This window comes from Lontra canadensis, unplaced genomic scaffold (genome assembly GCF_010015895.1).
Source record: "Lontra canadensis isolate GAN:19392208 unplaced genomic scaffold, GSC_riverotter_1.0 scaffold30, whole genome shotgun sequence".
Taxonomy (NCBI): domain Eukaryota; kingdom Metazoa; phylum Chordata; class Mammalia; order Carnivora; family Mustelidae; genus Lontra; species Lontra canadensis.
Window position 1 is genome coordinate 18023288 of NW_022631024.1, and position 26133 is coordinate 18049420.

The following is a 26133-nucleotide window of genomic DNA, read 5'->3' on the forward strand; positions in this document are numbered from 1 at the left end:
GAACCTCCCGGCATGACCTGGGTGTCATGAGCCTGACGGGGCCACTTGGTAGTGTGGCCGTGGGAGGCCGGTCATCCCCAGGCGGGGGGTGCCTGACTGACCGCTGCCGCCCCGCCAGGTCTGCTCTGCCACTTGAACGATGCATGCATCAGCAACCCTTGCAACGAGGGCTCCAACTGTGACACCAACCCTGTGAACGGCAAGGCCATCTGCACCTGCCCCTCGGGGTACACGGGGCCGGCCTGCAGTCAGGACGTGGACGAGTGCTCGCTGGGTGCGTCAGGGCGAGGGATGCTGTGGGGGGCACAGCCAAGGGGGACTGCTGGACCAGTGTTTCCAACCTGATGGGGGAGCCATCGCTTGGAGGACTGCCAGTCTGATGGGGGAGGCAGGCCTGTCCCCACACGGTCCAGAGGCCGGGGTGCCTGAAGCAGACTCTCACCGGGGCTGCACGCCCCCCTGCCCCCCACCAGGCGCCAACCCCTGTGAGCACGCAGGCAAGTGCATCAACACACTGGGCTCCTTCGAGTGCCAGTGTCTGCAGGGCTACACCGGCCCCCGCTGCGAGATCGACGTCAATGAATGCATCTCAAACCCGTGTCAGAATGATGCTACCTGCCTGGACCAGATTGGGGAGTTCCAGTGCATCTGCATGCCTGGTACAAGGGGCCAGCCTCCAGGCTGGTGGGGCGGGCCCTGGGTGCCGGGCTGTGGGCTCTGCGGGCAGTGGGAGCTGGCGCTGCATCATCCGGGCCCAGGCTGCTCACGGGCCCCTGAACCCCCTCACCGTCCCCCACCCAGGCTACGAGGGTGTGCACTGTGAGATCAACACGGACGAGTGTGCCAGCAGCCCCTGTCTCCAGAATGGCCACTGCCTGGACAAAATCAACGAGTTTCTGTGCGAGTGCCCCACGGGTGAGGCCTGTCCCTGCGCGGCTGCTGCTGAGCCCCTCCTCTCTGGGCCGGGAGCCCCAACACTCTGCGGGGGGCAGTTCCTCGGCTTCATCTTGTAGGAGCGTCTCCCTACTGTCCTGAGGGGGCGCCGCACAGCTGCCCCCAGGGCTGGGGGACAAGGACTTCATCTTAGGAATGACTAGGGCAGGCTGGGCAGGGGCTGCTGGCCCCTCACCTTGCTGGGGGCATGAGAGGAGCCCAGGACCCAGAAATCCTCCTTGCTGCCAGGGTTCCCTGGGGCCGAGAGCACACTGGGAGAGCAGTGTACTCCCTGGACCTCTTAGGGGCATGGGTGGGGAAGAGAGGCCAGCCTGGCTCTCAGAGGGCTCACAGCTGGGAGGGAGTCGGCCTGGCCTACACTCCCAGCAGTGGGCATGACCCATCATGGACAGTAGATATAGCCCACAGTGGACATGACCGTCAGGAGCGTCTGCGGGGCTCAGGGCGGGAGGGGTCTGTAAGCCTAGGGGTGCGGGGCCCCAGGAAGCGTTAGCAGGTCAGAGCCTGGGCCGGCAAGGTATAAATCAGCCATCCCAAACCCTGGGGACCTCCTTCACAGCCGGATGCGGCTGAGGACACGGCAGCTGAGCTCAGCTGGGCAAGGGCCCTCTTGGAGGGGCAGGAGCTGAAAGGGACAGGAAGAGAGACTGGGAGGTGTCCCAAGCCCGGGCTTGGCTGCAGCAGGCTCTGGGGAGCCCATTGCAGGTGCTCCCCGCTCCGGTCGAGCTGGGGCTCAGCAGGGGCCCCAAGCACCACTGCCTCTGACAGCAGTGACAGCAGCCCCTCCCCCGGCCACAGGCTTTACCGGACATCTGTGTCAGTATGACGTAGACGAGTGTGCAAGCACGCCCTGTGAGAACGGCGCCAAGTGCCTGGATGGGCCCAGCACCTACACCTGCGTGTGCACGGAAGGTGGGGCTGTGGGGTGTGCTGGGACGGGGGCGAGGGGAGGGTCTCCCATGGGGAAAGGCACAGGAGGGCCAGACCCAGCTGGCGGCCTTCCGGGAGCAGCCGCCCTGATGCTCCGGGCCTTGCCCTGCAGGCTACACAGGGCTGCACTGTGAGGTGGACATTGATGAGTGTGACCCCGACCCGTGCCACTACGGGGTGTGCAAGGACGGGGTGGCCACCTTCACCTGCCTGTGCCGGCCGGGCTACACGGGCCACCACTGTGAGAGCAACATCAACGAGTGCCACAGCCAGCCCTGCCGCCACGGCGGCACCTGCCAGGACCGGGACAACGCCTACCTCTGCGCCTGCCTCAAGGGGACCACAGGTGCCTGGCCGGGGGCAGGGGGCGCAGGGGTGGGGGGCGTGGGGACGGGCACCCAGGCTTGACCGCTGCTCTGCCCGCCGCCAGGACCCAACTGCGAGACAAACCTGGACGACTGCGCCAGCAGCCCCTGTGACTCGGGCACGTGCCTGGACAAGATCGACGGCTATGAGTGCGCATGTGAGCCTGGCTACACAGGTGAGCGGCGCAGGGCCCTAGGCGGGCCAGGTCGGGGGCTGCTGAGGGCAGGGTGCTGCGGGCCACCTCCCAGGCCCAGCTCCCGGGCTGCCTGCCGCGGTTGTGTGGTGGAGAGTGCGGGAAGCCTGGGGCTCTGAGTAGCGCCGGGATGGGCACCCTCGGGCCTCTGGTCCCTGGTCAGAGCCAGACGCCTACGCGCATGTCCTACATCTGCTGCAGCCCGGGCAGTGCGGTGGGGCAGTTGGGATGACGCGGGCCCTGTCCCCAGGGACCCTGCGCTCACGCCAAAGCCCCTGTGGACCCAGGGAGGGGGTTGTGTGGCACCCCCAGGTCAGCAGAGGGGAACCGGGGCTTGCTCACTGAGGCGCCTCCTCTTGCCGGGGGAGCTCGGGGCCCCCGGAGCGTGCGTGTCTGAGCCCTGCCCGCCCACAGGGAGCATGTGCAACGTGAACATCGACGACTGCGCAAGCGGCCCGTGCCACCACGGGGGCACCTGTGAGGACGGAATCAACAGCTTCACGTGCCGCTGCGCCGAGGGCTACCACGGCCCCACCTGCCTGTCTGAGGTCAACGAGTGCAGCAGCAACCCCTGCGTCCACGGGTCCTGCCGCGACAGCCTCAACGGGTAGGCACGGGGTGCGGGCGCTGTCGGGGGGCAGAGCTGTCGGTGCAGGTCCGCGGTGACCCAGAGCACGTGTGACGGGCTCATCTGTCCCGTTCCTTGTCCCGGCTGCTGGCAGCTCCCAAACTTCACTGAGTTCACATTCGTGAGGTGGCTGAGGTCACCCAAAGACAGGGGCCTGGGGCGTGAGCTGCGTGACCTCCCAGCAAAGGGGAGGGGCTGGAGGTGGAGTGAAGCCCCGAGGCCAGAGATGGAAGCTGGTGCACTCGAATCACCAGGGGTCGGGAGAGCTTCCGGGCAGAGGGCGCATGGAGCCCTTGGGAGGGTGGCGCCCAGACGGCGGGAGGCCTGGTGCCCCCGCTGGGTTCCTTCTGAGGTTCACTCTGTCCGACCACTCCCCCAGCAAGTACACTCTTCTGCGAGTTCTGTGAGCTGTCCCGGTGCACTCTTAGCTTCGCGGACCGGATCCTGGGACACTCCGTTGGTGGGTGACCGCCTGGCCCATGGGACGGGCGTCTGATGCGGGTGCCATGTGTGCGCCCGAGCCTGTCTCCTTGCGGCGTGTCGTGGGACACCCAGCTGGCGTCCTGAGAGCTGGGGAGCCGGTTGGTGTGGGAGAACCTTGCTCATGGGGTGTCAGCAGTGCGAGGGCAGGGGGTGACGGGGGCTCGCTTGGTCTCTGACACCTGCTGCATGCCCCGCACTGCCCTGTGGGGGTGGGGCTGTGGAGTGGGCAGGGATCCCTTGCTCTGTGTTCACGGCCACGTGCTGGCTGAGTGGCAAGGGGCCCGACCATGTTCCTGGATGAGGTGCTGTCCCAGAGGTGGTGGAAACCCTGTGTCGGGCCTGGGGTGCTGTTACCCCCACTTTAAGGGGCTCTGACAGTCAGAGTGGACCATGGACCAGCACCTCTGCCGTCAGACTGTAGAATGGTGTTAGAGCCGGGAGCATGGGCACGCGTGAACCGCCCCGTGGTCCCCACTACAGGTACAAGTGTGACTGTGACCCTGGGTGGAGTGGGGCCAACTGTGACGTGAACGACAATGAGTGTGAGTCCAACCCCTGTGCCAACGGTGGCTCCTGCCGGGACATGACCAGCGGCTACGTGTGCACCTGCCGCGAGGGCTTCAGTGGTGAGTGAGCGGGGCCGGGTGGGGGACTCTGGGCCAACCCACGGTCCCGTCACGGGCACCGGCTGCCACCGGGGTGGGGACCACGTGGGGCTCTGCTTCCACAGCCCCACGGTGACGGGCGTACCGACTGTCGGCACTCTCTCTCCAGGCCCCAACTGCCAAACCAACGTCAACGAGTGTGCGTCCAACCCGTGCCTGAACCGGGGCTCGTGCATCGATGACGTGGCCGGCTACAAGTGCAGCTGCCCGCTGCCCTACACAGGTGTGGGCAGGGCGGGCGGGGTGGGCGGGGTGTGCAGGGCGGGCGTGGCGGGCGGGGGAGGGGCGTGGCACCGCAGCAGCTGGCCAGTGGCTGGCCTGCACACCTCTGGGCCCTGCCTTGAGGCTCAGGCCTGGCCACACTTGGGCCTCCCCCTGCGGGGGTCCTTGCCAGATTCACTGCAGACATACGGAAAGCTGGGGACGCGTCGTCATAGGAGTCTGTCCCAGACTGTTGGTTCGGCCGGCCGGCCCGCCCGCCCACCCGGGAGCTGGGGTCCTCTGCAGCAGAGCTAGGAGCTGGGCCTGGGCTGTTGGCCTCCATGACCCGGTATCCACACTGCATGGGCCCCTGGGGCCAGACTGCACCCCCCCACCTTGCTGGCCAGGCTTGAGGGATCCCTTTGATGGCCTTCTTTGTGCTGGGGAACAAGGAGCCCTCTGTGAGGACCAGCAGAGGCGGGAGGCGTTTCCCTGGGTATCCTGGCGTCCGACGTTGGCCCCGCCAACAGGATCGCAGGACACCGTCCCCTCTGTGGAAGAGATTTACAGAGTGCTGCAGAACAAAAGTCCATAACCGGTCCCGCCACTGGGTCCCCCTGGGAGTGGGCAGGGGGCGCTGCCGCTGAGCCTGGAGGTCTGGAGGTGATTCTGTCGGGCCAGGCAGGTGGGGTGGGGGCCTGGGCCCGTGCCGGCGGCCCCACGACATTGGGTAGCTGGTGGCCAGCATGGTATTTTCTTTGATCGAGGCTGGGAACCTGGATTTTCTCTCCTGCTTCGATGAGGAAGCTCCTGGCTGGTAGCCGCCCAGGGGCCCCATTGCTGGGGACACACGGGTCCCTTTCGGACGCAGTATCAGAGGCTGGCGGGCCTGGTGGGGAGGAGCTGGCCTGTGCTGACCCGCTTCCCGTCTGCCCACTTCCTGCTTCCCTCTGCACAATTGTCGGAAACTCTGGCGAATTTCCTGCCTGCCTAGGTCACCGTGGAAACAGATAGAAAGAAAGGCTCTGGAAAATCACCCAGCGGGCTAGGGAGATAATGAGCCATGGGGAAGATAGTGCTTCCTTTCTTCCCCGGGAGTCGACCCCCGTGGCTGTAAACAGGAAGGCTGTCTGCTGGGCTCTCAGGGAGGAAAGTCACCCCAGTGTGACACTCCTAGTGAGACTCCCTTCCCTGTGCCGTGGTCCTGTGTCACTGGGGCTCCTCCCCTGCTGTCCAACCTCTGCTCGGGGGCCTCCAGGGCCTCCAGGACCAGGCCCTGGCTGCCCGTGGCACAGAGCCCTTGGGAGATGCTCCCAGGCCTCCCGGAGACCAAGAGAGGGGGTGAGGCTGTGAGCAGGCTGGGCCCCTGTGATGTGGTGGGGGGCCGCCGGTCTGCTCCCAAGGGGTTGGCGCCCAGGCTATATACTACAGAGACGTTTTGGAGCAGGGCGTCCCTCTGATTTGTCTTCAGGGCCCCGTTTGGGTCCTGACCCAGCCAGGAGCTTGGTGGGGGTCCCAGTGCAGCACTATTCACCTGCCATGGGGCCAGTCATCGGGAGATACCATGGGGCATGGACCCACTGGGCCGGGCTCCCTGGGTCTCAGCCCTTGTCCCCCTTCCCCTTAGGAGCCACATGTGAGGTGGTGCTGGCCCCGTGTGCTCCCGGCCCCTGCAGAAACGGGGGCGTGTGCAAGGAGTCTGAGGACTACGAGAGTTTCTCCTGCATCTGCCCCATGGGCTGGCAAGGTGAGGCCTCCTGCCCTGCAGCCCTGCCTGGGTGCGGCCCCTGGGGCCAGAAGCCTAGGGCCGAGCCAGCAGGGAGCAGGGGCGCAAGAAGCAGGCGCGGGCCAGATGGGGCCTCACTGCCCTGAGTTCTGTCATCGGCCCAAGGTCGAGGGCTCCCAAGTCAGAGCGCCCTTCCTTCTTGGGACGTCCCCAGAGGACTGTCCTGGGCCACGGGAGGCCCCGCTGCCGGGAGGAGGGGAGAGAGGCCTAGAGGCAGGGGTCTGAACCCGCACCCCCATCCCCCCAGGACAGACCTGCGAGGTCGACATTAACGAGTGTGTGAAGAGCCCATGCTGGAACGGCGCCTCCTGCCAGAACACCGATGGCAGCTACCGCTGCCACTGCCGTGCGGGCTTCACAGGGCACACCTGCGAGACGGATGTGGACGACTGCCGGCCAAGTGAGTGGCCCTGCCAGCCTGGCCCCCCAAGATGCTCTGGGACCTGCAGCTTCTCTCGTGGCCATGGGGCAGGGAGCGGGCTGGGGTCTGCTGGGAGGACAGGTGTGGCAGCACCTGGGGGCACGCCCGGGGCACACACAGGAAGTGCCAGGGGTAGCCTCGCGTGGACCGAGGAGGGTGGTCCTGGGTGGCCTCAGAAGCCTCCAGAGCCGGACTGCCGGTGCCTTGCGGTGGGTTCTGGGAGCTCTTCCTGCAGCGCCATGCCTGGCCCCACCAGGCGTGCCCTCATCGGTCCTTGTTGTGACCCACCAAGGAGCAGGGCTCTCAGCCAACCCAAGAAACCAAGCGTGTTGTCCAGAGCCACCAAGCAAGCAGGGGAGTTGAGAGCCTGGCTCCATCAGCCTTCAGGCCGGCACATTCTGTCCCCGCCCCACAGCCTGGGGCTGGGGAGCGTGTTAGGGAGCGCGGGCCCCCAGTGTCTGCCGCCCTCAGGCCTGCCTTCTGTCCCCGCCTAGACCCATGCCACAACGGCGGCTCCTGCACCGACGGCGTCAACACGGCTTTCTGCAGTTGCCTGCCCGGCTTCCAGGGGCCCTTCTGCGAGGAGGACATCAACGAGTGCGCCAGCAACCCGTGCCGCCACGGAGCCAACTGCACAGACTGCGTGGACAGCTACACCTGCACTTGCCCCGCGGGCTTCAGCGGCATCCACTGCGAGAACAACACGCCCGACTGCACAGAGAGGCGAGTGCCACCGAGTGACCTGGACCGCGGGTGGAGGTGGCCAGGAGGCGGGCCGGGGGCCGGGTGCAGTGCCCGTGCACCCAGCAGGTGTCCCTGGGCCAGCCCTCACTGCCTGTCCAGTCAGACAGGGTCCCCTGGATCCTCAAAGGGCCAGCAGGAGAACCAGGAGGCCTGGCAGTTTCTCCGGAAGAGCTAACGCACCCTCCTCTGTCCCACAGCACCAACGCTGACCCACCTTGTTTCCTTCTTTACCTGGGCTGCCAGGGAACTCCACACTCAGTGATCTCGTCCTTTTTTTCCACCACGGCCCTCTCGTGGTGGCCACATGGGTTCTGTTTTTTTCCGCGCGTTTCCATTCAGCTGCACATTCCTGTGTTATGAAGCTCTCAGCTCGGCTTGTAAGGAAGGCAGCGGAAGTGGGTGGCAGGAGGGCCTGAGGTCCCTGGCTCTGAGGTCAGCCACTCGATGTCACGCCTGCTCTGGCTGTAAGGGCCCCGCCGCCACTGTCTGAGTCAAGGGAGCAGCTGCCGGGCGGGTTCCCACAGCCGTGCTCATGCTTCCCCGCTGCTGCTTGCTCACCTCCAGCTCCTGCTTCAATGGGGGCACCTGTGTGGACGGCATCAACTCCTTCACCTGCCTGTGTCCGCCGGGCTTCACGGGCAGCTACTGCCAGCACGATGTCAACGAGTGCGACTCGCGGCCCTGCCTGCATGGGGGCACCTGCCAGGACAGTTACGGGACCTACAAGTGTACCTGCCCCCAGGGCTACACAGGCCTCAATTGCCAGGTGAGTGAGTGGGCTGTGGGGGGGCCCAGCAGGTGGTGGCCAAGGCGGGGCACCGGCCCCCAGCGTGTCGTCACAGCCATCCCGCGGGCCCCACTCACGTCAGCCTCCCTGCGCCACAAAGGAAAGCAGGAGGGCTAGGAGGGCAGGGATGGTCATGGTCACAGGGCTCCCGGGGACCCTGATTGCCAGCCCAGGGCCCGGCCCAAGGCCGCACTGTCCCTGGAGGAACCAAGTGCAGAGCTGGGGCTTTCAGGTCAGGAGCAGAGGTTTATGGAGTGAGATCAAGAAGGGGAGGAAAACAGCTGAAAACCAGCTTTTTTGTAGAAAATACACAAAAGTATTAAAGATGTACATTTATTGAAGGTTTTCACGTCAGATACTTGTTACAGAAAGTCCCAACAGACTAGTTTACTTCCCAAGAAGAACCTTCCTTCAGGAAAGGCCAATCGGGATTAGCCGAGGGCCCAGAGAAAGAGAGCACACCCCGCCCCCGCCCCAACCCCGGCCCAGCCGGCTCCTGAGCAGAGGGAGGGGCAGCCCCCGGGCCTCAGCTTCCGCGTCTGTAGGGTGGGCTCCCAGCCCCCACCCCGGGCATGGGGTACTCTGGCAGGTGTGTGCTGGGTACCGACAGGTGGGTGGGGCCAGGCGGGGTTGGGGGGTAGTGAGAGTCCGGGCACCCCCTGCCGCCCCCAGAGCCTCGTGCGCTGGTGCGACTCCTCCCCCTGCAAGAACGGCGGCAAGTGCTGGCAGACCAGCGCCCTGTACCGGTGTGAGTGCCACAGCGGCTGGACCGGCCTCTACTGCGACGTGCCCAACGTGTCCTGTGAGGTGGCCGCCCAGCGGCAAGGTAACCAGCTGCGGGTGACCCGGTGCCCCCCGGGGGTCCCCCGCCTGCCGACCCCGGCTCACGCCCCTGTCTTCACCTCCCCGCCAGACATCAACGTCACCCACCTGTGCCGAAACGGGGGGCTCTGCGTGGATGCGGGCAACACCCACCATTGCCGCTGCCAGGCGGGCTACACGGGCAGCTACTGTGAGGACCAGGTGGACGAGTGCTCGCCCAGCCCCTGCCAGAACGGGGCCACCTGCACCGACTACCCTGGTGGCTACTCCTGTGAGGTGGGCACCCGTCCTGCGGGGCAGGGGATGCTGCTGGGAGGGCCACTGTGCGCCAGGCCCTAGGCTGCGAGCAAGCACGGCAGGGAAGACTAAACCAGACAGATATGGACGTGGGAAGGGAGGGCTGTGACAATCAGGGAGGACTGCCTGGTAGAGGCATCCATGGAAGAGGAAGACCACTTGGAAATATGGCGTAGAGTCGCCCTCTGTGTCCTCTTCCCCAGAGCTTTCCCTCTGGGCTCAGCCGACACCTGCTGAGAGGTGGCATCTGTTCCACGAGACAAGCTTTGGCCCAGGCTCTGACCCTCCTCAGCGTCCACTGGGTGGGGGTCTTCCTCTGGGTTGGCCACGTGTGAGGGACTCAAGCCTTCACTGGTTAAGAGGGTAGCCCGAGTGGCCCTGTCAGCCCTCGCAGGGTGCAGAGGGCCACAGCTCAGTCCCCCACTGAGCTGCGGGCCTCCACCCCTTGTCTGTGTCCCCGCAGTGTGTGGCCGGGTACCATGGCGTGAACTGCTCCGAGGAGATCAACGAGTGTCTGTCCCAGCCATGCCGGAACGGGGGCACCTGCATCGACCTCACCAACACCTACAAGTGCTCCTGTCCCCGGGGCACACAGGGTAAGGACTCGCCACACCCCAGGGCTGAGGTCCAGGGCCAAGTGGGCGCATCGGGCGCCGGCCACAAGCATGCCAGACCCAGTCCTGGCTTCCGTTCTGCCTTGTGGAGCTGAGCAGAGGAAGAGCCAAGGGATGAAGCCTACCAGGCCACTGGCACAGGGCAGCCTGTGGGGCAGGGAGGCCCTGTGGGTGCGTCCTTTCTCCTGAGCCTCTGTGTGGTCCCATCCTGACTGCTGGAGGGAGCGCCTTTGGGACGGAGCTAGGCCAGCATGAGGCCAGTGCAGGTCCCTGACAGCGCCCGGGCTTCTACAGGCATGCACTGTGAGGTCAACGTGGATGACTGCAGCCCCCCCATCGACCCCGTCTCCCGGGGCCCCAAGTGCTTTAACAACGGCACCTGTGTGGACCAGGTGGGCGGCTACAGCTGCACCTGCCCACCCGGCTTCGTGGGCGAGCGCTGTGAGGGGGACGTGAACGAGTGCCTTTCCAACCCCTGCGACGCCCGTGGCACCCAGAACTGCGTGCAGCGTGTCAACGACTTCTACTGCGAGTGCCGCGCCGGCCACACTGGTGGGTGCCGTGGGTGGGTGGGGCAAAGGCTGGACTGTCTGCGGCCAGTGCCTCATGCCCGCTCTCCTCTTCAGGACGCCGCTGTGAGTCAGTCATCAACGGCTGCAAGGGCAGGCCCTGCCAGAACGGGGGCACCTGCGCGGTGGCCTCCAACACTGCCCGCGGGTTCATCTGCAAGTGCCCGGCGGTAGGTGCCACGTGGGGCTGCTTGGTGTTTGGTGGCGGGAGAGTGCCCCCTTGCTGCCATTGATCACGGAGTGCCAGAGGACAAGGGCCGGCTGGAGCTGGGCTGCGTCCTCCTGGCTCCCAGACCCAGGCTTTCTGCTGGGAGTTCATTTTCAGAGGCATCTGGGGTTCACAGCGCCATGGTGCGGGCACTGGCCACGCCCCTTTCTCCCCGGTTCCGCCTACAGGGGTGACAAGGGGTCGGCCCACACTGGTTCCGCCGCTGCTGGTCAGGGTTCCGAGGAACTCAGCGGACACGCACCCTCCAGGGCTCAGTGCCCTCAGCTCCCGGAGCGCCCCTGACAACCCCTGGGATTCTGGTGCATGGCGGGGTGGGGGGTGCTGTGCCGTCCAGTGCATGGGCTGCAGGCCCCCTGATGCGCGGCCGCTGCCTGTCCCCACAGGGCTTCGAGGGCGCCACGTGTGAGAACGACGCACGCGCCTGTGGGAGCCGGCGCTGCCTCAACGGCGGCACGTGCATCTCGGGCCCGCGGAGCCCTACCTGCCTGTGCCTGGGTGCCTTCACCGGCCCCGAGTGCCAGTTCCCGGCCGGCAGCCCCTGCGTGGGCGGGAACCCCTGCTACAACCACGGCAGCTGTGAGCCCGCGGCCGAGAGCCCCTTCTACCGCTGCCTGTGCCCCGCCAAGTTCAACGGGCTCCTGTGCCACATCCTGGACTATAGCTTCGGGGGCGGCCTGGGCCTGGACATCCCGCCACCGCAGATCGAGGAGGCGTGTGCGCTGCCCGAGTGCCGCGAGGAGGCGGGCAACAAGGTGTGCAGCCTGGCCTGCAACAACCACGCGTGCGGCTGGGACGGCGGCGACTGCTCGCTCAACTTCAACGACCCCTGGCAGAACTGCTCTCAGTCGCTGCAGTGCTGGAAGTACTTCAGCAACGGCCGCTGCGACAGCCAGTGCAGCTCCGCCGGCTGCCTGTTCGACGGCTTCGACTGCCAGCGCGCGGAGGGCCAGTGCAAGTGAGGCAGGGGGCAGGCCAGGGCGGCGCTCGGGAGGGCAAGGGGAGGCGGGTGGGGCACAGGTAGCTCGGCAGGTGCGGGTGGGGGTCCTGCAGAGGGGCGGGCTGGGGGGGCTGCCGGCTGGGCGGGGCCTGGTGACAGCCCACGCACCCCTGCGTCCCTCCGTCCGCAGCCCCCTGTACGACCAGTACTGCAAGGACCACTTCGGCGACGGGCACTGCGACCAGGGCTGCAACAGCGCGGAGTGCGAGTGGGACGGGCTGGACTGCGCGGAGCACGTGCCCGAGCGGCTGGCGGCCGGCGCGCTGGTGCTGGTGGTGCTGACGCCGCCCGCACAGCTGCGCAACCGCTCCCTGCACTTCCTGCGGGAGCTCAGCCGCCTGCTGCACACCAACGTGGTGTTCAAGCGCGATGCCCACGGCCAGCCCATGATCTTCCCGTACTACGGCCGCGAGGAGGAGCTGCGCAAGCACCCCATCAAGCGTGCGGCCGACAGCTGGGCCGTGCCTGGCGCCCTGCTGGACCGGGTGGAGGCCGCCCTCCTGCCGGGCGGCGGGGCCGGCCGCCGGCGCAGGGAGCTGGACCCCATGGACATCCGCGGGTGAGTAGCTCCAGCAGCTCCCCTGGGCCCTCCGAACTGGATGGCGGGACACACGGAGGGTCCAACAAGACCGGGGGCTTCCAGGGCACTTCCCGACACCTCCCAGCAGGGGTGCAACGCCTGGGGTCAGCTCCCAGATAAGGACTGGACTCCCCGAATCTCTGTTCTCCTGAGATGGGAGAAGGATGCTTGCGGCCCCTGGTGGAAAGGCAGAGGGCGGCAGGTCTGGCTGGGAGAGCACTTTGAGGGGTGTCAGGTGCCACAGCCCTGCTGCATGTGGTGCTGGGCTTGGTGGGCTGCAGAGAGCACGGTCTGCCTCTGGGGTGGTTCTGTGCCGCCTGGGCTCCCTGTGGCCCCGGGGCCACCTCACCCATCCTGGGAGGGCCCCCCTCCACCACTGCGACGACGTTGTGGGCCTGAGGGGTAAATGGGGCGACTGCAGCGGTAGACCGGAGGTCTGAGCCCCCTGATCTGGGTGTTCCCCCAGATCCATCGTCTACCTGGAGATCGACAACCGGCAGTGTGTCCAGTCGTCCTCCCAGTGCTTCCAGAGTGCCACGGACGTGGCCGCCTTTCTGGGCGCCCTGGCCTCACTGGGGAGCCTCAACATCCCTTACAAGATCGAGGCTGTGCAGAGTGAGTGGTCCGCCCCAGCCCTGCTCCCGGGGGATGGTTCGCTGGCTTCTAAGGAAAGTCTGCCTGGGAGGGGGCATGTCTCCCAGTGCCCCCACCAAATGTTTGCATTCTTTGTGACGTTTTCCGCCCACGGGTGCATGTCATGCCATCCAGAGCCCAGGAAGCACTTTTGTGGGATTTTCTGCCTGGTGCACCCTCCCTACCCGTAGTGACAGCTGTCGGTGCGGCTGGCCCAGGGGACGGACACATCTGCCAGAAAGTGGGAGCCTTTTTCTCCCCCCGCTCACTCCCCTGATTTTTCTTTGTTGGGTATTATTTCAAAATCATTACAGCTTTTTAAAAAAGAGAGAGAGGGGGAAGAATTGATCGGTGTCATGTGAAGTGTTGAAGTTTGTATCTCGAAAATCCCCCTAAATCCTTTGTCTTAACAGCTCAATGCAAGTGCGGTGATTTGAAGTTGGCTAATCCTTCTCCCTTAAAGGAGAAAAAAGTAAAAGCCGTCTCCAGATAGTCGGCTGGTGCAGGAGAGAATTTAGCGATAGTTTGCAATTCTGATTAATCGCGTAGAAAATGACCTTATTTTGGGGGGCGGGATGGAGGAGAGCGGGTGAGAAGGCGCCCAGCCGCGTAGCCAGTCCGCTGCCCCCCGGCTGCTGGCCTGCTGCGGAGCCGCCGCCTGATGTCCGGGCGCCCGCAGGTGAGACCGTGGAGCCGCCCCCGCCCCCGCAGCTGCACTTCATGTACGTGGCCGTGGCCGCCTTCGTGCTGCTCTTCTTTGTGGGCTGCGGGGTGCTGCTGTCCCGTAAGCGCCGGCGGCAGCATGGACAGCTCTGGTTCCCCGAGGGCTTCAAGGTGTCGGAGGCCAGCAAGAAGAAGCGGCGGGAGCCCCTCGGCGAGGACTCCGTGGGCCTCAAGTTAGTGCATGCACCGCGGCCTTCGGGGGCTTGGGGGAGACGGGGTGCACCCCTGCCGACCCACAGGCCACGGCTTGTGCGGTCCGCGGCCTCAGGAGAGCCCCACTCAGCCCCACCTCCCGCCCCCCTGCCCCTAGGCCCCTGAAGAACGCCTCAGACGGCGCTCTCATAGACGACAACCAGAATGAGTGGGATGACGAGGACCTGGAGGCCAAGAAGTTCCGGGTGAGTCCGGCGGGCTCCGGGGCCTCCCCAGGCGGCCACACCCCGGCCCCAGCCTGCACGTGACGGGGCCCTCCGTTCACCCCTTCCTCAGTTCGAGGAGCCGGTGGTTCTTCCCGACCGGGATGACCAGACAGACCACCGGCAGTGGACGCAGCAGCACCTGGACGCCGCCGACCTGCGCGTGTCGGCCATGGCCCCCACGCCGCCCCAGGGCGAAGCCGACGCTGACTGCATGGACGTCAACGTCCGAGGGCCAGGTAGGTGCACAGTTGGCCACCTGCACCGCCCCCCAGAGGCTCTCAGGATAGGGTCGCCCTCGCCCAGCAGCCTGCCAGGGTCGGCATTCTGGAAGCTGAGCACCGGGGGGGTGGGGGGTGGGGAGGAAGCTGTGTCCCTCCTTGGAGCAGGGTGGGACCTCCTGGGAGGCTCCGTCGTAGCCAGCTCCCACCTGGGGGAGGCTCTCTGCCCACCCAATCAACTGCTTGTCCTGAAACATCCGTCCGAGGAGCTGATTTCCCAGCCACGCATTTCTTGCGTGGTCTCTTCTCAGCTGGGTTATCGGGGAGGGTCTCGTGCAGGTCAGGAAGCAGAGTCACAGGGTCGCCTTTGCCCACCGGCCATTTGGCGGCTGGACTTGGCTCTGACCCTCGGGAAGCTCAAGTTGATTTTGGGGGCCCAGGGTGCCACGGGCTGGGCTGCACGTCCGCACGCTGCCCGCCAACTCGGGACCATCGGCACGCCCGCCAGTGCCGCCGCTGGGGGCCCACCTTCCTGACAGAGCCCTTGCCCCGCTTTCACACAGACGGCTTCACGCCCCTCATGATCGCCTCCTGCAGTGGCGGGGGCCTGGAGACGGGCAACAGCGAGGAGGAGGAGGACGCGCCGGCCGTCATCTCCGACTTCATCTACCAGGGCGCTAGCCTGCACAATCAGACGGACCGCACCGGCGAGACCGCCCTGCACCTGGCCGCCCGCTACTCTCGCTCCGATGCGGCCAAGCGCCTGCTGGAGGCCAGCGCAGATGCCAACATCCAGGACAACATGGGGCGGACCCCGCTGCACGCGGCCGTGTCTGCTGACGCACAGGGAGTCTTCCAGGTGGGCAGCTGCCGCCACGTGCGCCCTTTCACCAGCCCCTGGCCCACCCACCCGCCTCCTGGTCTGGGCCGGCGACTAGGCCACGGGGCACCAGAGCCCCAACACTGAGTGGGGCCCATAGTATCCCGGCAGCCCCGCAGCTCCGAGTCAGGCACGCGCACGGATGGCGGGCTGGAGGGGGGCCTGCAGGAGGCTGACATGACCTGGGGGTAGAGGGTGGGGGCTTGGCTGGAGGCGTGGCTCGTGGCGGTGAGAAGGGCTTCACGGCTGCCGCCTGCAGCGGCGGCCCTGGGGCTTTACCTCGCAGGGAGCCCAGGGATGGGGCGTCCCTGCACAGACTCCCTTTGCAAAGCCACCAGCGGATTCCCTGCTACGAGTCCCCAGGCTCCTGGCATCCTTGCCCCGAACAGACAATGTTGGGCACAAGTGGGGGGGGGGGGTTGTTACGAAGCTGTTACCGTAGTGGTTTGTGGTGCATTATTCTCCTGTAGAAGTAAGGGAGTGAGGCTGTTGAGGGAGCACCGGGCAGACGAGCTCCTGGAGGCAGGCTCTGGCTGTGTCCACTCTGACGGCCTCTCAGGCGTGCGGACGTGTAAATTCCATGGGCGCTCCACGGGAGTGAGGCCAGCCCTGGTGCTGCCCAGCGCCCCGCCCCTTGTCCCACCAGGGAACAGTGACCTTCCTTCCCGCCTGGGACCCAGGGCACAGCAGCACCCGAGGGACTGCTGGTGCTTCTGTGTCCTGCATGGACGCGGCATAGCTCAGCAGTTCTCAGTCCGTGGTCCAGGTGTGGCTCTGCCCACTGTGGCTGGGCAGGGATTTAATCCTTCCGTGTCCTGGGGTGGGTGGGGAGGGTGGCAGGCGCAGGGTGAGGATGAGACGTCCTCACTTGGGCATCGAGGGGACAGGTCCGTGTGGGCAGCATGGCCAGCGCCCCGGCCCCTGTCCCCCCAGCCGTGGCCGGCGCGGTTCCACTCTTCCTGTGCTCCTGCTGTCGTCTACACTGGCTGGGCCCGTGCGGACCCCAAGAGGGGCTCTGTGGCATTGCGGGCTGGTTCCCAGGCATTGGTTCCAGGCCAGCAGCCTCAGACCCCGGTGTGCCAAGCCTGAGCCCTGCCCTGTCATCTAGATCCTCATCCGGAACCGAGCCACGGACCTGGACGCCCGCATGCATGACGGCACGACGCCGCTGATCCTGGCCGCCCGGCTGGCTGTGGAGGGCATGCTGGAGGACCTGATCAACTCGCACGCGGATGTCAACGCCGTGGACGACCTGGGTAAGGCGGGCTGCAGCCCGGCCCACGGTGGGGCGGGGGGCGGGGGGCACCGCCGCCAGGGCTGCCCCAGCCTAGCCTCTGCTTCCCCATGCAGGCAAGTCTGCCCTGCACTGGGCCGCCGCCGTGAATAACGTGGAGGCAGCCATCGTGCTATTAAAGAACGGGGCCAACAAAGACATGCAGAGCAACAAGGTAGGCTCGGCTGGGGCGGGGCTGGCGGGTCCCTCCACCCCATGCCACACCTTTCTTAGCACGGCAGCACCGCACCCCTGGCGTGAACCCCTGGGCTCTGACTTCCAAAGCTGGGAGGGTCCCCGACGAGCCCTGAGCTCGGGTCCTGTGCACAGCTCGCTCTTGGGCCCGTATCCTCATGCTTCCTGACGCCTTCCAAGCACTCGCGTGCTCAGCACGTGGCATGGCCATGGCTGTCCCACGTCACCAAGATCGGCACCACACCTTTGTCCTTGGCAGTCACCAGGGTGCAGAGGGTTGAAGCAGGTGGTGCAGAGAGAGCCTGAGCACTGCTGGATGTGGGGTATGGGGCTTGGCACGGTGTGAGGCCCCCGGGTGTGGAGCCGAGTGGCCCCCTTCCTCCTGGTGGTACCACGGCTCCTGGGGCTCGCCATTGCTCAGTATGTGCCCAAGGCTCAGGAAAGCCCATAGTCTGAGCTCTGGGGGCTCACAGGGTGCAAGCAGACACCCCAGCTCCCCAGCAGCTGAGCCCTGCCTTCATCTCCCTGACCCCCCCCAGGTCTCTCTCCTTCCTTCCTGGGGGACACAGCAGCCGTTGGCCCCTGGCATTCCTGAGTCCCCTGCGGGTGACATGTGATCCCTACCCTCCCACTGGGAGGCTGAGCCTCAGGCAGGGACTGCCAGAGGGCATCAGGCTGTGGCCAAAGCCCTGTGTGAGCCAGGGAGGCACCATCCGGCTGCGCAGCAGCCTCCCGGGGACGGATGGCAGACAGGGAAACCGAGGCTCCAGGAAGGAACTAAGGTTCCCTTGGGGACCATCTGGGATGGGGCACCCCCACCCTGGTGCCCAAGGACACACGGTGGGGTCCCTGAGCCCCTGAAGTTGGTGTGCTGTTGTGGCCGTGCTATGCTGGTGGCCAGGGGGAGGTCCTGGTTACAGGCTCTCACAGGGTCTGCGTCCTCCATGCTGCTGAAGTCCCGGTGACTCAGGACGCAGGGTCCCGCCGACCGCCTTGGAGCGGCTCAGAGATGGACTTTAAGGCTATTTGTAAGACCTGACCTGGGCAGCTGACTGTGGGGTTACGGGACAGGCCCCTCGCGGGTGTCTCTCTGCCTTGATCCCTCCGATGATGGGGCGTGGGTGCGGGTGACCCCTTCACCTACCTGCCTATTCCAGGAGGAGACACCCCTGTTCCTGGCTGCTCGGGAGGGCAGCTACGAGACCGCCAAGGTGCTGCTGGACCACTTCGCCAACCGGGACATCACAGACCACATGGACCGTCTGCCTCGCGACATTGCACAAGAGCGTATGCACCACGACATCGTGCGGCTGCTGGATGAGTACAGCCTGGTGCGCAGCCCCCCACTGCACGGCACCGCCCTAGGCGGCGCGCCCACCCTGTCCCCGCCGCTCTGCTCCCCCAACGGCTACCTGGGCAACCTCAAGCCGGCCGTGCCAGGCAAGAAGGCCCGCAAGCCCAGCACCAAGGGCCTGGCCTGCGGCGGCAAGGAGGCCAAGGACCTCAAGGCGCGGAGGAAGAAATCCCAGGATGGCAAGGGCTGCCTGCTGGACAGCTCGAGCGTGCTGTCGCCCGTGGACTCCCTTGAGTCACCCCACGGCTACCTGTCGGACGTGGCCTCGCCGCCCCTCCTGTCCTCTCCGTTCCAGCAGTCCCCGTCTGTGCCCCTCAGCCACTTGCCCGGCATGCCCGACGCCCACCTGGGTGTTGGCCACCTGAGTGTGGCTGCCAAGCCCGAGATGGCAGCCCTGGGCGCAGGCGGCCGGCTGGCCTTCGAGGGGGGCCCGCCCCGGCTCTCCCACCTGCCCGTGGCCTCCAGCACCAGCACAGTCCTGGGCTCCGGCGCCGGCGGCGCAGCCGTGAATTTCAGCGTAGGGGGGTCTGCAGGCTTGAATGGCCAGTGCGAGTGGCTGTCCCGGCTGCAGAGCGGCCTGGTGCCCGGCCAGTACAACCCGCTACGCGGGAGCGTGGCGCCCGGCCCCCTGGGCACGCAGGCCCCCACCCTGCAGCACGGGATGCTGGGCCCGCTGCACGCCGGCCTCTCCACCACGGCCGCCCTGTCCCAGATGATGAGCTACCAGGCCCTGCCCAGCACGCGCCTGGCCGGCCAGCCGCACCTGGAGCCGCACCTGGTGCAGGCGCAGGCACTGCCGCAGGCACAGCCGCCGCCGCAGAACTTACAGATGCAGCAGCCGGGCCTGCCGCCGCCCGGCGTCCCGCCCCCGCAGCCCCTGCCGCCGCAGCCCCCGCAGCCGCACCTGGGCGTGAGCTCGGCCGCCGGCGGCCACCTGGGCCGGGGCTTCCTGGGCGGCGAGCCGAGCCAGGCGGACGTGCCGCCGCCGCTGGGCCCAGGCGGCCTGGCGGTGCACACCGTCCTGCCGCAGGACAGCCAGGCGCTGCCCACCGCGCTGCCCGCCGCGCTGGCCCCGCCCATGACCACCGCCCAGTTCCTGACCCCGCCCTCGCAGCACAGCTACTCGTCCTCGCCCGCGGACAACACCCCCAGCCACCAGCTGCAGGTGCCCGAGCACCCCTTCCTCACCCCGTCCCCCGAGTCCCCAGACCAGTGGTCCAGCTCGTCCCCGCACTCACACGTGTCCGACTGGTCGGAGGGCATCTCCAGCCCGCCCACCAGCACGCAGGCCCACATCGCGCACGTGCCCGAGGCGCTCAAGTAGACCGCGCGGGGCGCCTGCGGGCTCTGCACCCGCACCCAATGGACCGAAGAGACGTTTGCTTAGGAAACAAGTTTTTATACAAAATAAAAGGACAAGGATTTTAATTTTTTTTTAGTATTTATTTATGTACTTTTATTTTACAAGGAAACACTGCCTTTTTATTTATACGTAATGTTTTCTATGGCTCCAGGTAACAACATTTATCTGTTCCAAGAAAATAAACTAGTTCTCAGCCGTGGTTTTCCTACTTGTGATAAATATGGTTACGTATTTGTAAAATACAAACAAAGATTCATGATTTATAGATGCCATTTATTTATTGATTTTTTTTTCCTTCAAAATCCAAAAAGAAACAATGTTGGAGAAGGGAGGTTAGACCCGGCATGGTCCAGGCTGCTGCGAGGGTGCCTGGGCCCGCTGCCACGACCCCAGATGCACCCCCCCCGCCCCCCCATCCCCTGCTTTGTGGGAGATGCGTCCAGACACAGTAAGAACCCTCGTCACACCTTGGCACGTGGATTAATTTGCATCTAAAATAGGGACGTAAAATGTCAAATGATGGGGTTTATACATTTTGGTGGCTTTTTTTAAATGATTTTTTTGAAAACATGCTTTTAAAGATGTGTTCTTGGGGTGTCCCGGAGCACACTTCCTGGTACCGATCATGAATCTTTGTTTGGGGTTCAGTATTATTGCCTAGTTGTGGTTTGGTCTTGTGAGTTCCTGTTCCTTCCAGAAGCTCCTCTGCCCCCACGCCTAGATGTTCAGGCATGTGTAAGAGTGAGGAGTCCGGTGGCCGTGGGGTGCTCACCTGGGCTGCCACGTGGAGGAATCCTACCCTTTTCTGGGGAAAGACACTGCCTGGTTGACTGCGATGGGCCGGCGGCATTGGGTGGGCCTGGGCTCAGCTGGCGGCCCCGTTCCCTTGAGAGACTTCCCAGAGCGACCTCTGCCAGGCTTCGGAAAAAACGGTTGCGTCTGGCCTCGGTTCACAGAGGCGGCTCATCCCAGGACCCAGCGTGGCTCGAGGGTGCGAGCAGCTGAGACGGTGCCCCTTGGGGCACGGGAGCCAGCGCGAGGACCACCCCTCCCGGTAATGGGGGGGGTGGCGTGTGCCCGGGGAGGGAGCAGATTCTTGCAAAATCAAGTATAAGCCTGTGGCAAAGTAAATGTTTGTAAATACATTGTCAAAGGTGGATTTTGTTTAAAAAATCTGAATGAACGAGTCTGTCGGGGTCATGCTGACGAGGGATGTCAGGACATGGCTCTGCTCGAGACCCAGGCCTGGCAACCTGGCCTGCGGCCGCCTGGACTGTAGCTCTGAAGAGCAAACCCAGGGAAGGCTCCCGTTGCCTCCTCCAGGCAGCCTCCCTGGCCTTGCCGGGGGCAGTGTTGTGCCATCCCTAGTGGGCATGACCAGACACGCCCTAAGATGTCGATTCTTGTTGTGTTTTGTAAAAATAGAGTGTAGTTTACAGGAAAAAAAAAAAAAACTTTTTAAAAGTTATCTACGTGCAAAACTGTAGGTGATGAAAATGCTGTATTTTTTTTTCATCTTTTTTTGTTAACTGATATGCAATAAAAGTAATGCTGATGGTCATCCCAATTTTGCTAAACCTGGTGGTGGCATCGGCTCCCTTTCTTGGAGGAAGGGAGGGCAGGCCGTTCTATTCCAAGGGAACCAACAGTTCTGCCCCTTCTGATGGGGAGGATTGGAGACCAGCCAGCCCTAGTCTCTTAGAGGTTCCGCAGTGTCTCTGCGTCTGTGTGGGCCGGGTCCCCCTGCAGGGGTCTCCTGGGTGTGGGAACATGGCTGTCACCACAGCAGGCTTGATTTAGGCTTCCCCCATCTGTTTCAGTCAGAGGGACAGGGCACCACTTACCCAACCTAGGGATGGCAGCCAGGAGCCCACTGTGGGCAGGAGGTATATGGGGAGGGGCCCAGAGGCCACAGTGGGAAATCCAGACCCCAGCAGGAGGGCAAAGGGGGCCACGGAAGCGTCCGAGCAGGGCACCACGGGGGTGATGGGGGAGTGGGGAAGGTTCTGTGAAGCCGAGGGAGTACCACCGAGGAGGCCTACCCCTGCCAGGCACCCACAGGGGCCTCCCCTTCTCCCTCCTGCCTCCACCCGGCCCCACCCCAGCTGGTAGATTCAAACCAGATTAACAGAGGAAAAGTCTGGCATCCCCTTCTGTGGCAAAGTGCCTCCCAGCCTCCGCAAGCCCAGGTGCGACCCAAGATCTCCTCGCTGAGTTTGGAAGCTTCGTTCCCACCTGGCACAGTGTCAGGCCCCAGGCTGTGTAGACTGGACAAGAGGTTCCAGGAAATGGAATATGGTGAGCGGCCCAGCGGTTGTGTACGGAGAAAGTAGACCCGGTCTCAGATCTGCCCCGAGATCTCCCAGCGCCCCGTGACACAGCTCCTAGGTGTACGCACAGAAAACGCACCAATGGGCCAAACAAGTCCACACACGCCCCTGTTCACGGCGGCATGAGTCAGAGCAGCCAAGAGGTGGGAATGGCCCAAAGCCCGTTGGCTGGTGCATGGGTCAACGAGGTGTGGTAGGCCACGCCGTGATGGCTCATTTTATGGGTTGGCTTGGTTGGGCCATTTGGCCAAACATGAGAGTGTTTCTGGATGAGATGAACATTCAAATCCACGGCCCTCAGCATGGGTGGGCCTCGCCCCATCAGTGGACGGCCCGCACAGCCCCGAAGGGCTGAGTAAGAAGGAAGTCCTTCTGCCTCACGCTTGTCCGGGAACACAGCTCCTTTCCTCCCTCTGATGTTGGACTGAAGCATCAGCTTTTCTTGGGACTCAAGCCTGCTGACTTCCCAACGAAAACTTAACCGTCAGCTCTGCCGGTTCTGAGGCCTTAGGACTCAGGCTGGAAACTCCAGCACCCACGGTCCCGGGGTGCCAGCTTGCTGACCGCAGACCTGGGGAGTCCTCAGCCTCCATAATCTTACGAGCCAGCTCCTGATCAGAAATCTCTTGATACCTACGTGCAGCCCTGTTGGTCCCGCTGGTCCGGAGAACCCACGCTGAGCACACGGTGAATACTGTTTGGCCCTAGAGAGGAGGGAACGCCTGACTCAGCACGGAGCAGCCAGACCCCGACACAGGAGGCTGAGCCGGACACATCACTGCCCCGAACAGGGGGGCCCAGAGAGACAGAAGGCGGACTGGAGGCCCCGGGGCCTGCCTGTGGGGCCTGGGGAGCAACTATGGGGCCATGAAATGTGGGCGTGCACGGGGCTGCCAGTCGCACAGCATTCCGAATGTACTAACTGTGACTGATTTGCTCACTCCAGCAGCGGCCACTCTGTGTTTCATCTCAGTCATTGCTTCAGAAGAACTCCCAGCAGTGTTTGAAGTTTCCAAGAAGCTTGTTTGGATCGTGGGATCCGCTGATGCAGTGGGATGGGCCTCGGGGGTCCTGATGCTCCCCAAATTCACCGGAGCCCCTGGCAGCTTGAAGGGGGCCCAGAGAGGAGGGCAGGCCTCGGAGCGTTACACTGGGTGTGCTGGAGACAGGGCCCTGCCTGTGTTTCCCGGGGGGAGGCCAGCCCCTGGCCACAGGCTCTGTCCTGCCCTGCCAGCCCAGCAGTCTCTTCCCCAGGGACTCATCCCCACCCACCTGGCTCGGAACCACTGGCTGAGCTTCTCACCTGTTTTTCTCCCTAGGGCCCAAACCTGCTCCCTGACTCGAGCCCCCCCACCAGCGGGCTCTCCCTCTACCCTTCGGTCCTCATTCTCCGATGTCCGCGCTGAGCCAGCCTATTCTCCTAGTCCTCACCCTCAGAATGATTCCCGTCTAGACACCATGGTCCTCCCCGAGAGGACACGGGCCCTGACTTGGGGCATCTGTTATGGCTAAACTGTGTCCCCCCCAGAATTTCTACGTTGAGACCCGAGGTCTCGGGATGTTGGGATGTGGCCCTATGGGGAGAGCGAATGAAGGTAGACTGAGGCCATCCGGGTGCACCTCCTCCAGTCTGGCCGGTGTCCTCAGGAAGAGATGAGGACAGAGACACGCACAGGAGACCACCAGATGGGGACGCGGGAGCACATGGCCATCTAAGAGCACGGCAGGGAGACCTCAGGAGGAGCTGCCCTGCCTGCGCCCCATCTCAGATGTCCAGCCTCCGGGAGGTGAGTACATTCACTTCTGTTAACCCCAGCAGACGATCTGAGGGGCCAAAGGCACATGCCAAGGGCCAGGGCACCGGGAGCCCCTGCCCACGGGCCCTCTCCCTCCTCGGGAGGCTCACACTCTACGACACTCCAGCACGTGAGACCAGCACCAGAGCCGCCTGCCCGGCCCTGAGCCTTCCTTCCGCAGGTTGGAATGGGGGACCTTCTTTGGAGCTGCGTCTTCCAGAAGAAGTATAATGCAGCTCACAAACGCAACTTTAAATACCTCAGTAGCCACATTAAAAAAAGTGAAAAGAAACCAAAAAACCTTACTCGTACATCTTAGATAATCCAATATATCCAAAATATTAGCAACTCAACGTGTAATTGACATAAAGAGTTAATGAGATCATTTGCATTCTTCTCTCTCTCTCTCTCTCTTTTATACTACGGCTTTAAGACCCAGTGTGTTTTGGGCTTTCAGCACACCTCCGTGTGGACTGGCCCCATGCTCAGCTGCCCCGTGTGGCTCATGCCCGCCACGCTGGATGGCACAAGTTCCAAGGGGGCCTCCCAGCAGCTGTCGGTGCCCAGGAAGCCCAAGACATGGCATCGGCGTGGTTCTTCCAGGGTGGTACCCAGATGTGGCTCTGCCCCCTTCTGCCGGAGCAAGGAGGGGACAGCATCCGTGCCCAGAGATTTAACAGCCCTGCAGAGTTGCCGAGGGGCTGAGCTCCGCTCCATGGCCACTGACAGCCTCCAGAGCATATCGGCCGGCCAAGACTGGGCTCGGTGCTGGAGCCCATCTTCACGCTGGTGCCACTCGGGTCCCACTGCAGACCAGGGACGGGTCTTTCATGGGCTGGCCTGATCTAGAAACCAACCCAGAGCCCCGCAGGAGGAGACAGCGCTGTCGGGCCGTGGAGGGCTTCCCGGGGCCACTCCTTGTGGGACCACCCCACAGTGGGGGTCCCTGGCACAGTGCCAAAGATTTAGTCTGTCCAAGTGCCTCAAGCAGGAACCTAAGCAATGTGGTTCGGCTGGACGCCAGGGCACATGGAGACCAGAAGCCTTGTGTCTCAAAGTGTTGCCTGGGGGCGCGGTGACAGGTTTGGAGAGCCCTTGGTTGGGCTTGTGTGTCCCGTGGGTCTTGGAGAGGGCCCTCACGCCCAGCGGGTCCCGAGCGGTTGCAGTCTGAGGGGCCGCCCCAGGTGAGCCCAGGCTGCAAACACGGCTGTGCCTGCCTTGTGTGCCCGGCCCCACTCCCCGATTTGTGTCATCTTGGTTTCACCTTCCTTGTGGCCACCGTTGGACCAGAGGCAGGTGACTCAGCACCTCTGAGCCTTGGTGTTCTCAGAGGTAAAGTAGGAGCTGCTCGCAGCCTCCCTCCTGAGCACATGGAGGGGACCCATGAGGTCGCCGACAGAAAGCTCCCGGTGTGCGGTTAAGGATACAGAAATGGCACAGCTGCCATTATGACGAGTTCTAAAACCGTTGTGCTCCCCACGCTTGCACGCCCGTGTGGTCCTGAAGCCTAGCGGCAGCCCCAGTCACAAACCACGGTCGTTCTCCCCATCCCGTATTTGCACTACAAAAACGTCGCTCTTGGTGCGACGGGGCGGGTGTGCAACGGGTCTGGAGGCTGGATTGCGAGGTTCTCCGTGCAGCCCTGGGGCTACTCCTGGACCAGAGAGCCCGTGACGTGTGCCCAGTGCTTACCACAAATCTAGGCTTCTCTGTGGTCATACTTACTGCCCATCCAGTTGTATGTTTTCGATGACATCGCAGTGTGTCTATGGTCAAAGCGCTGCTGGTCTCAGAGCAAACACACCACGTTAGACCTTCAGTCACCCTGTCTGGACATTGCTCCTTCCTAAGCACTAGCCTCAGGAGAGTGCGGCCTGAAGTGAGTCACCTGCTCTCTCCCGTGTTTCCTTGTCTGTAGGACGGAGGAAAGGGAGGCCGCTGGCAGCACCTGGTGAGGGACAGGGTAACGCAGAACGCAGGGGCTCTATACGGGAGAGAAACACTTTCCGGCCCCTGGAGCCATGAGGATGAAGTCGGTGCGCGCAGCCGGAGAAGCACAGGCTCTCTGCCATGCCACCAAGCCCAGCTCTGGGAGGACTTACGGGGAACCTGCTGTGTTCAGCCCACCAACCCCTGCTCCCGGGGCCGGGGGAATCCAGAGAGGAACAATCCCCTGGAGAGGGCCGCGGTCAGGTGGTGATGTGAGGAGCCAGAATCTTTCGTCCTGTTGCACTGGGGCCAGATCCCACAGGAGCCCGAGGTGTCCCTGATGCCCACACCCTGAAGCCCGAGTTCCCCAGGCGCAGGCTTGCGGGGCCCGTGGACTCGGAGGCGGCTCTCTGCCTCCACCTGCTGGCAGCGACCGGCTAGTGCCCCCTCTGGAGAGCAGGTGGTCCCACCGGGACTTGATCATTTCTGCTGCCGCTCACAAATCACTCACGGTTCTCCCGTCACCGTGTTATAACCCCGTTTCACAGATGGAGAAGCTGAGGCTTAAAGGGGCAGGTGACTTCCCCAAGTGCACCCATCTGAGCCAGGGCCGGTGATTCTCCTGGTCCATGTTCTCATAACATTTCGGGAAGACCCATGGCTCGGCCACATCACTTGCAGACAAGAACACTAACGCTCAGGAGTTAGTGCTGAACCCAGCGTGGAACCTGGCAATGGGCAGATCTGGGCATTC

The 26133-nt window shown here is 64.1% G+C and overlaps 1 protein-coding gene across 2 annotated transcripts in view; it reads left to right on the forward strand.

Moving 5' to 3' along the window:
- Window positions 1-19523, forward strand: part of NOTCH1 (notch receptor 1) — a 41134-nt gene extending 21611 nt beyond the window's left edge. For both annotated transcript variants that reach the window (XM_032866187.1, XM_032866188.1), the window contains 28 exons: window positions 119-274; window positions 474-659; window positions 802-915; window positions 1753-1866; window positions 1997-2230; window positions 2315-2425; window positions 2858-3050; window positions 4035-4180; window positions 4329-4442; window positions 6048-6167; window positions 6454-6606; window positions 7122-7350; window positions 7936-8137; window positions 8831-8984; window positions 9072-9256; window positions 9741-9873; window positions 10186-10443; window positions 10518-10630; window positions 11073-11644; window positions 11817-12245; window positions 12733-12881; window positions 13579-13795; window positions 13933-14020; window positions 14112-14277; window positions 14823-15118; window positions 16248-16395; window positions 16490-16587; window positions 17765-19523. In XM_032866187.1, the coding sequence (XP_032722078.1) occupies window positions 119-274; window positions 474-659; window positions 802-915; window positions 1753-1866; window positions 1997-2230; window positions 2315-2425; window positions 2858-3050; window positions 4035-4180; window positions 4329-4442; window positions 6048-6167; window positions 6454-6606; window positions 7122-7350; window positions 7936-8137; window positions 8831-8984; window positions 9072-9256; window positions 9741-9873; window positions 10186-10443; window positions 10518-10630; window positions 11073-11644; window positions 11817-12245; window positions 12733-12881; window positions 13579-13795; window positions 13933-14020; window positions 14112-14277; window positions 14823-15118; window positions 16248-16395; window positions 16490-16587; window positions 17765-19285 (6599 nt within the window). In that variant the 3' untranslated portion in view covers window positions 19286-19523. The remainder of the gene's footprint in view (window positions 1-118; window positions 275-473; window positions 660-801; window positions 916-1752; window positions 1867-1996; window positions 2231-2314; window positions 2426-2857; window positions 3051-4034; window positions 4181-4328; window positions 4443-6047; window positions 6168-6453; window positions 6607-7121; window positions 7351-7935; window positions 8138-8830; window positions 8985-9071; window positions 9257-9740; window positions 9874-10185; window positions 10444-10517; window positions 10631-11072; window positions 11645-11816; window positions 12246-12732; window positions 12882-13578; window positions 13796-13932; window positions 14021-14111; window positions 14278-14822; window positions 15119-16247; window positions 16396-16489; window positions 16588-17764) is intronic.
- The last annotated feature ends 6610 nt before the right edge of the window (window positions 19524-26133 follow it).